Source organism: Orycteropus afer, unplaced genomic scaffold (genome assembly GCF_000298275.1).
Source record: "Orycteropus afer afer isolate SDZICR_OR568_19922 unplaced genomic scaffold, OryAfe1.0 scaffold00083, whole genome shotgun sequence".
Taxonomy (NCBI): Eukaryota; Metazoa; Chordata; class Mammalia; order Tubulidentata; family Orycteropodidae; genus Orycteropus; species Orycteropus afer.
In genome coordinates, this window is record NW_006921670.1 from 222659 (window position 1) to 232256 (window position 9598).

General features: G+C 50.1%; 1 protein-coding gene across 1 annotated transcript in view; it reads left to right on the plus strand.

Annotated features, from left to right (window-relative positions):
- NCF4 (neutrophil cytosolic factor 4) overlaps positions 1-8543 on the plus strand; it is a 19684-nt gene extending 11141 nt beyond the window's left edge. Inside the window, exons 5-10 of the mRNA XM_007941625.2 lie at positions 1270-1397; positions 2632-2689; positions 3297-3395; positions 5681-5811; positions 6063-6128; positions 8348-8543. Of these exons, the coding sequence (XP_007939816.2) occupies positions 1270-1397; positions 2632-2689; positions 3297-3395; positions 5681-5811; positions 6063-6128; positions 8348-8543 (678 nt within the window). The remainder of the gene's footprint in view (positions 1-1269; positions 1398-2631; positions 2690-3296; positions 3396-5680; positions 5812-6062; positions 6129-8347) is intronic.
- The last annotated feature ends 1055 nt before the right edge of the window (positions 8544-9598 follow it).

A 9598-nucleotide genomic window follows, 5' to 3' on the forward strand; every position in this document is an offset into this window, starting at 1 on the left:
ATATTCTTAATGTCATCCCACAATTCTGGTTTTCGGTCATTAGTGTTCAATGTATCAAATCTATTCTTTAGATGGTCTCTAAATTCAGGAGGGATATATTCAAGACCATATTTTGGCTCTTGTGGACTTGTTTTAATTGTCTTTAATTTCATCTTGAACTTGCATATGAGCAGTTGATGGTCTGTTCCACAGTCAGCTGCTGGCCTTGTTTTGGCTGAAGATACTGAGCTTTTCCATTTTCTCTTGCCACAGATGTAGTCACTCTGATTCCTGTGTACTCCATCTGGTGAAGTGCACGTGTATAGTCACTGTTTATGTTGAAAAAAGGTATTTGCAATGAATAAGTCGTTGGTCTTGCAAAGTTCTATCATGTGATCTCCAGCATTATTTCTATCACCAAGGCCATATTTTCCAGGTACCAGCAACTCTTCTTTGTTTCCAACTTTTGCATTCCAGTCACCAGTGACAATCAACACATGTAGATTGCATGTTTGGTCAGTTTCAGACTGCAGAAGTTGGTAGAAATCTTCAATTTCCAAGGCCTATGAATGGATGAAAATCCAGGCTATTGCCTGGTGAGGGGTGTGTCCGTCAGGAGTGACCAGTACAGGAAAGTGAGGAGTCCAGAGACCCAGTGCCCACCCCACCCCTTCCTAGCTCTGCTGCCCTGGGCAAGACACTTAGCCTTTCTGAGAGTGTTTCCTCAACTGCGATGTGAGATGAAATGTCAGGAAGCACTTTTTAAGCCATAATACCACCAACTGTTGTTAATTTGAGTTATCTGTGGGACCCTTGCTCCACTGCCAGACCATCTTGAGCTAAGATATAAACTTTGACAAGAGACAGCTCTGGATGCCCCTTGCTCTGGTACTGACCAGCTGTGTAGCCTTGGACAAGCCCCTGCACCTCTCTGACCCTAACTCATAGGGTCATTGTGAGGGTGTGAGGTAACACATGTGAGACACATGGTCCCCTGTCCAGCCTCACCGGGCCCCACTGCCTGTCCTCACATACATCATGGTTATTTCTGGACACCTCTGTGTCTTGTCCAAAGGAACTGCTCAAGCCACTTGTTCACCTCCTGATCTTGCACCCAGGGGCAAAGTTTGTGAAATGTGTTGAGATTTTAAAAATGCATATCCTGTTTGTGGTGTGGCACCCAACAGTGCCTTGGTAGGGAGAGGGAGACCAAGGCGAAGGAGGCTGGTATGTCCACGTCTTTCTGCTGGACCCCCCCCCACTCCGCCCTACCCTCTCACCCAAACGCAGAGCCTGCTCAGCCTGCCAGTCTGGGTGCTGATGGACGAGGATGTCCGGATCTTTTTTTATCAGTCGCCCTACGACTCTGAGCAGGTGCCCCAGGCTCTCCGCCGGCTCCGCCCGCGTACCCGGAAAGTGTGAGTATGTCAGTCCGCTCTCCGCAGCGCCTGAGCCCTGAGCCTCGTTATTTCAGTGAGGCCCCCCATGGAAAAGTAGCTCTGTCCCCTGGAAGGAGAGGAGGATACCAGATCCATTGTATCCCCGAACAAGACGGTTGAGCTTGGAAATCCAGAGCGAGGCCTGGAGGGGCAGAGAGAGGCGCGTTTTGATGTGTGTGACAGTAAGAGCTGGAGGACAGGTGCTGAGACTTTACCCAGGAAGGGCTTGGTCCACAGCAGCCCCGGGGACGGCCTCAGGGATCTGGGTGCTGGAGAGGGTGGGGGCAGGGAGAGGAGGAAGGAGTCCCGCCATCTATGGAATAGAGAGTCCCGGGTTTGTTTTTGTTCCTTGAGCAGCTTGGCCCCTGCTATATCACACTGGCCTCCAGGGGACGCTGTGCAGTGTCCCTCCAAAGAACCCCCTGCGTGCCTGCGTGCTTAACACAAGCTGATGCAGGAAACACCGAAAATCCCAGGAGCCGAAAAGTGTAGCTGTGGTGGTGCAGTTCCTAAGGCATTCGAGTGCTAACCAGAGGTTGGTGGTTCAAACCCACCAGCAGCTCTGTGGAAGGACGTTGAACAGCTTGGAAACTCATTCCACTTGATGGCAGTGGGTTTGGTTTTTGGTTTCTGCTGCTCAAAATTCCAGAAAGAGCAGGGAAGAGTATTCCTGAGTCCCTGACCTCCCTCCCAGCCTGCCCCTCTCCTTCCTCCAGCAAACATTTGTGGGCATTCCCTGGGCCTGGCCTCTGAAGTGGCCAAGGCCCCACAGGCTTTGACATCAAAAGCAGACATAGCTCTGATCCCCAGGGCAGCTGTGGGGCCTTGAGCAAGTCCCAGCCGCCTCCACCACGGCCTCTGTTTGCTCAGCGGAAGACCTAGAATAGTGATGTTTACCTCTAAGGTTGGTTGCAGGGAGCAGAAAACCAAGTGGGAACAGTTTGGCAAGTTACAGACACAAAAGACATACATAATCCTCCTCCCATCCCTTTTCCAAGTCTTCTTTATCTGTAAAATGGGGATAACAATTCCCGTCTCCACGTGGCTGTGAGAACTCTGTGTGGAGATGTGTGACATGGCCAGAAGAGCAATTGTGGCTGAGTTTTTAGCATCTCCCCTCCCCTGCCTCCCCCCGCCGCCGTGAGGGTTTCCCCTGGGGGTCAGGCCCTGAGAGAGTCAGGTGGGCTGACACACCCCTCTTTTCTCTCCACAGCAAGAGCATCTCCCCGCAAGGCCCAGGCTTCGACCGTGTGGCAGCTCCGCGAGCAGAGGTACCAGGCCCAGTCCAAGCCTCCTGACCTCCCACCTTCAGCCCACAGCCTCTGCTCGCTGGTCAACCGTTAGTCCCTCCGTGCTGGGCCCAGCTACGTGCCTAGGATGCTGCTGGTTGCTAGTGAGGGGCAAAGGGCTCAACCTCTCCCTCTGAGGCTTCCCCCACCCACCCCAGCTCAGTAGAGGGAACGTTGCAAAGAGGCGGGGAGAAGATGTCTGTTCATCCATTCATGCAGCAAGCTTTCGCAGGGCTCCTCCAAGGAACCCACAGTCCCCGGCGACACAGACTTACAAAGGCTCAACTCAAAATGAGTGTGGCCAGTGCCCCTGTAGAGAGGAGCTGGGGATTATGGAGGCCCCCAGGGAGGCTGGTGGCTGCAGGGAGGAGGGGGGACCAGGGAAGGTGCACAGTCCAAAGAGTTGCCATTCCTTCTCCACGCTCATCCTACCAGGCTTGAAAAGAGCACCATTCTGCAGTCAGGGAGACCTGGGTTCAAATCCCAGCTCCACCACTAAACAAATGTGGTGGCCTCAGTAAGTCCCTCATCCTCACTGAGCCTCAGTTTCTTCATCTATAAAATGGTTCCTTCCCTTCCTCCCTCCCAGGCCCTGTTTGACTTCACTGGGAACAGCAAACTGGAGCTGAATTTCAAAGCCGGAGACATCATCTTCCTTCTCAGTCGGATCAACAAGGACTGGCTGGAGGTGAGGGGGTGGAGGGGCCAAGGATGGCTGCGAAGACTTCAGGGAAGAGATAGTACTGGAGGCACAAGGTGGGGGTGGGAGTGGGAAACTGAGGGATGGCATGTGGTGAGAGCAGAAGACACCAGAGCTGACACACCTGCCTTCGATTCTAACGCCCCAAAACAGGGTGCCAGGCAAGTCAGTTAACCTACTGAGTCTAACGTCTTGGTTCCTAAGAGTTTTTCCACCTTGGCACTGTGGACACTTGGGGCTGGATAATTCCTCGTTGTTAGGGGCCTGTCTTGTGCATTGTCGGATGTTTAGCAGTGTCCCCAATCTCTATCCACTAGATGCCAGTAACAACACACCCCCTCCCCCAGGCTTATGAATCAAATATGTCTCCAGACATTCACTCCCTGTTGAGAACGTGCTTTAACGTGGGGGTAACATTATGTATCTTGAAGGCAGCAGTAAAAACGATAGTACTTAACTTTTACCCAAATCACAACAACAACAACAATAATAATAAAAGACAGTACTTAAGAGTGTGAGCTCTGGAGTCGGCCTGTCTGGCTCCATCCTTGCTCTGCTTTGAATTAGTTTTGTGACCCTGGAAGCTTACTCAGCTCTGGTTTCCTTTCCTGTAAACAGAGATAACACTGACCGTTTCTTCACAGGGTTTCCATAAGGGTTAACTGAGGGGGTGCAAGTGCAGGATTTGACCTGAAGGGGGCGCCGGCTGCATGATGTCTGGCCCCATGTGGCCCTTTGGGGCAGGGAGATGAAACCCTCCACCAGGCATCCTCCAAAGCTGGTGCCTGTCCTGGTCGCTGCGTTGTCCCAGCACTCGTGGTCCATAGAATGGCTCTCTATTGACTCAGTTAATGGAGATAGGTTGTCACCGTGTGGGAGGCCCAGGCTGGGTGTCAGCCTTGGCTGACTTTAGCGAAAATGCTAAAAAAAACTCAGCCACAATTGCTCCTCTGGGCATGTCCCGTTGATCTCCACACGGGGTTCTCACAGCCACCGTGGAGACAGGAATCGTTGCCCCCACATTATGGATGAGGAAGCTGAGACTTGGAAAGGGAGTGGAGAGGAAGATACACATTTGTGCCTGTATGTTGCCAAACCGTTCCCATTTGTTTATCTACTCTCTACAACCAAACCTTGGGGTAAATTCTTGTTAACAAGATTTCTTTCTGGGGCAAAGCCCCAGGCAGGGCCAGCCCCCAGAGGCCCTGGGACCACCAGGAGGAGGGTCAGGGGGATCCTTGGTGTAGAGGACTAGAGGGGAGCAAAGTACTATGGGTAGGTTTGACCCACCCTCTATCTCTGTTTCAGGAACTCAGCAGCTCTTAGAGTGGTATCCAGAAACGGAAAATGTTCGCTGCCTTCCTGTTTTGGGGGAAGTACTATATATATCAGGAGCTCTGGTAGCACAGTGCCTAAGGCACTTGACTGCTCACCAGAGGGCTGGCGGTTCAAACCCACCAGCCACTCCTCGGAAGGAAGGTTGGGCAATCCTACTTCCATAGTGATACTGCCTCGGAAACCTAAGGAGGGGTCGCTATGAGTCGGGGCCGACTTGATGGCATGTAACAACAACAACACTATGTATAGCAGCATACTGGTTAAGGAGAGGGCTAAGGGAGCAGAAAGGGGAATGCTTTGCACCTCAGTTTGTACTTCTGTACAATGGGGAGTAAACACTACTTCTCCCTTAGGGTGACTGTGAGGATTACGAGAAAATGTGCCCAAAGCACAAGCGGGGCTGGGTCTTGGTTGGAGGTCGGAGAGAGGTCTAGGCTGGGGAAGGGGATTCGGGCTGCTTGGTCCAGAGGAGGGGCTGTGGTATGTGTGGAACGAATGGCTGAGTGGGAATCGCCAACAGGCCTCCCCTTGCCTCACTCTGCTTCTCCCCTGCCCAGTTCTCCTCCTCTATGCCCACCCCTCGGACTCACTGTACAGTTCATGGATCTGCCTGGGACTTCTGTCTTTGCTGTGTGCCCCGCGCCTGCCACACAGGCTCTCACACAGGCATTGTTGAATGGATGAGTGAGTGAGTGAGTGAATGCGTGAGATGAATGCAGTTTTCCAAATCCATTCAGGCCTTGATCCATTTCCTAACAGAAATGCAATTCTTGGGGTGAACCACTTGTGAACTTGACCACTTCTCCTCACTCTACATCAGGGGACCCCAACTTCATCTGCCTTTTCCCAACATTGCAAAAGGACCAGGCGCTCCGAGGTGTGACCCTACTGCCCCTTCACATGCCAAGGGGGTGGTCTCTTCTCGTCCTCCTTAGGGCACTGTCCGGGGAACCACAGGCATCTTCCCACTGTCCTTTGTGAAAATCATCAAGGACTTCCCTGAGGAAGACGACCTCACCAACTGGCTGCGCTGCTACTACTATGAAGACACGATCAGCACCATCAAGTGGGTGGGCTGCTGGGAAGGAGGAGCTGCTGCAGCCTCCTTGCCCATCCCAGCCTCTGCCCATCCCCCTAGCCCCCCACCACTCCACACAGACTCCGAGACCCAAACCCAATCTCATTTTGTTCCTCCCACTTCCAAGCCTGCAGTGGCTCTCATTGCCCTCCAGGTGACCCACAGCACTATCACAAGACGTCAGGGCCCAGCCTGATTCCAACCTGATGCCCTCTCACCCCTGCCCGTTGCCCCCTTAGGGACATCGCGGTGGAGGAAGACCTCAGCAGCACTCCATTGTTTAAAGACCTGATGGATCTCATGAGGTGAGAGGGCTGGGGCTGGGGGCAGAACCAGAGGGGTCAGATACCCTGGGGGAGAGGAGAGCGGAGGGAGAGATGCGATTTATTAAGGTGTTTGGCCTGGCGCCCCCTTGTGTTACAGAGCAGAACTGCTCCACAGGGTTTTCTTTACGAAAGCAGATCGCCAGGCCGTTCTTCGGCAGCACCGCTGGGTGGGTTTGACCGCCAGCTTTTAGGTCAGCAGTAGAGCACAGATCATTTGTGCCACCCGTGAGTCAGCATCGACGCGACGGTGGCAGGCTTGGGTTTTTTTGGTTGAGGTGTTTTGCGTTCTTGTTTCATCCACACTCCAGTCCTCCTGGGTAGGTTTCATGGTCCCCGTTAGACAGGAGCCATGGAGCTGAGAAGAGGTAAGGGGGCTTAGCTCCACTCACCCCATTAGTGAGTGGAGATTTGCAGCCAGAGCCAAAGTCTCTCATGCTGAGAACCTTAGACTTGGACCCTCAGCCAGCAGGGGACTCACCACCTCTCAAGATCCAGTTCATTATTGGACTGTTATTTAACAAAGCAGAAGACGCATTGCTCCATTTCTGACTATAAGAGTAATACCTACTCATTATAAAAAAAAAAAGTCAGCAATCACAGAAGGGTATGAATGAAGAAGTGAGATCATCCCACCTTTTTACTCATTTTATTATCTGGTGTCTATTCAGACTTGTTCAGGGTGCACATACAGACATTACTTTAATTGGCTGCTGGGCACCAGTTGGTGGCTTTACTGAAATTAATGCAGTCATCCTCTTTGTTGGCTACTTAAGCTAGCTTCCTTTTTTTTTTTTTTTTTCACTATAGACAGTCCCCAGATTAAGAACAAGTTCCATTCGTAAATCTGTCTTTAAATTGAATTTGTAAGTAAATTGAAACAATTATTTGTGGTTCATATCTAATGTCAGTCAAATATTTGTCTTAGTATATAACACATAGTATATCTTTCTATGCATAAAAAGCAAAGAAATACTTCTAGCTACAGTGAAATATCTTTAACATCACAATACAATAATAATAATTATTGTGTTTCAATGTGCATCACAGAGTAGCACCTGTTTCTAGTTATGACTCATTAATCTGTACCTGGAATTTTTAATATGATAGGCTTTACAGAGGGTCATAGCTATGGTGTTGTGTGTAAGTTGGATGTCTATAATGCTTGTACTCTAAACAATGCTGGGGTCACTGCGTGGTTAATGATTAACATGCTCAGCTGCTGATAAAAAGGTTGGAGGTAAGTCTGCCTAGGGACATCTCGGAAGAAATGGCTGGTGATCTCCTTCCAAAAAATCAGCTGTTGGAAACCCTGTGGAGCCCAGTTCAGCTCTGACATACATGAGGTCGCCATGTCAGAGTCAACTGGGTGCAACTGGTTTTCTTTTTTTTTTTTTTAAATAAATAATGCTATGATGACTGACCATCTTTGTTCACAAATTTGGTGACTTGTCTGATTATTTCCTTAGGGGAATGTTTCCAGAAGTGGAATTTGTAGGTCAGGCTTCTGATCCATTTGCCAACTTACCTATAGGAAGACTGGATTGAATTTTACTCTTTCCAGCCAGTATAAGAATGCCCATCTTCCTGTGCCCCACATGAGAAAATTACAGACCTTAAAATTATGCTCCTCAGGACCTGCACACAGTTATCTCTCAAACCAAACCAACTGCCGTCGAGTCGATTCCGACTCATAGTGACCCCCACTGGGTTTCCAAGGCTGTAAATCTTTATGGAAGTAGGTTGCCTCATCTTCCTAACCCTGGAGCAGCTGGTGGGCTTGAACTGCTTACCTTCTGGTTGGCAGCCAAATACCTTACCCACTACACCACCAGAGCTCCCTAATATTTATCAGGGGCTTTATAGTGTTCCAGTCTATAAGGATGCAGTCAAACTCACTCTTCCTGCCCTATGACATTCCTTAACTCTTCAGCATATTTATGCACAAGACATTGCAGGCTATCCTGCTAATTTATTGTGAAAGTGCCTTTTCTCCTTTAGGCCTCAGTTTCCCTTCTGCACAATGGGACTTGGTCTGCTCCAATTCTAATGCCTGTGTCAAGCTGTGATTGTCTCTGATTTTAGTTCCAGGCCTCAGAACTCCCCCTGCCCCCACTCTCTGCCACCACACTTAGGGCCAGGTCCCCGGGCTTTTCCTCTTGACCTTTGGCTAACTCTGCCTCACTGGCCTTCCCACCCAGGCGGGAGTTCCAGAAGGAGGACATCGCCCTGAATTACCGGGACACAGAGGGGGATCTGGTTCGGCTGCTATCGGATGAGGATGTGAGGCTCATGGTGAAGAGGGCTCGAGGCCTCCCCTCCCAGAAACGTCTTTTCCCCTGGAAGCTGCACATCACCCAGAAGGATGACTACAGGGTCTACAACACTGTCCCCTGAGAGAAGGTGTCCCTGGGACAACTGGAAAAGAGCCTTTGGCCCATGGAGGAGATCAGGACTAAGGAAGGCCGGGAGCAGGGGACAGACATCTTAGTTTGAGTCTGATGGCCCTGTTGGGCTTGGTTCTCTCTCTTGCACTCTCTCTGTTTCTACTCTCTGAATTAAATAAACCATGTCTCCCCAAAGAGAGAGATTGGAGAAAGCAGTGTATTTTGAGGGAAGAGAAGAGAGAAGTAAAATACCATTGAATGAGCATCTACAGGGGCCCATTTACATATGGGAGAGGATTCCAGGCTTTGGGCCTCTAGTTGAACCAACCCACCCCTTGCCCTATCCACATTTGTGGAGAAACCCATGTGATACTCCCATCCCTGCTGCCTGCTTCCCTTCTGCCCGTTTTCCCTCCCATTTTTCGCTTTTCCTGGCATCAGCCACCTCCCTCACAGAGAATTCATTCCCATGTGCTCTCTGATGCCATACCAATGCCAGGTCTTTCACTGCGTGAATGTCTAGAGCCTCTCCTCTGGCTTCCCATTTCTGCTGCTCCGTGGAGAGAGGGAGAGACTTGGGTCTTCATATTGGTTATTTCACCTGTAAGTAAGGATGTGAGGGAAGACGCTGGTCCCAGCCAGAAGGAGGGAAAAGCAAAATGATAAGATTTTTTTTTTTCTATAAGCTGAAGCTCCTTCTAACTCATAAATATGTAAACAGGTGGAACTTCCAGAATGATAGTATGAAGAAGATAGTGGATGCTTTCCTCAGAAAAGCAGCCATTTAACTGGTAAAATTGTAAACAAAACAAAACAAACAACAACAACAAAAAAAAAACCCCACAATTTAAAGTCTTTGGAAATTGTCCTGTGGGTATGTGGCAAGTGGAGAAACATGTAGTCAAGAAAATTCACTGTTTTGGAAAGAATAGAGGGAGTTGTGGTGTTTGAGCCACAACAGACTCCCATCCGCTACTCCCCCACTCTATGTGCTGGTAACTCTAAGTGCTCTACGCTGGGTAGTGTTGGCCAAGAAGATGGGGCTTCCTCTTCCCTCAGCTCCTA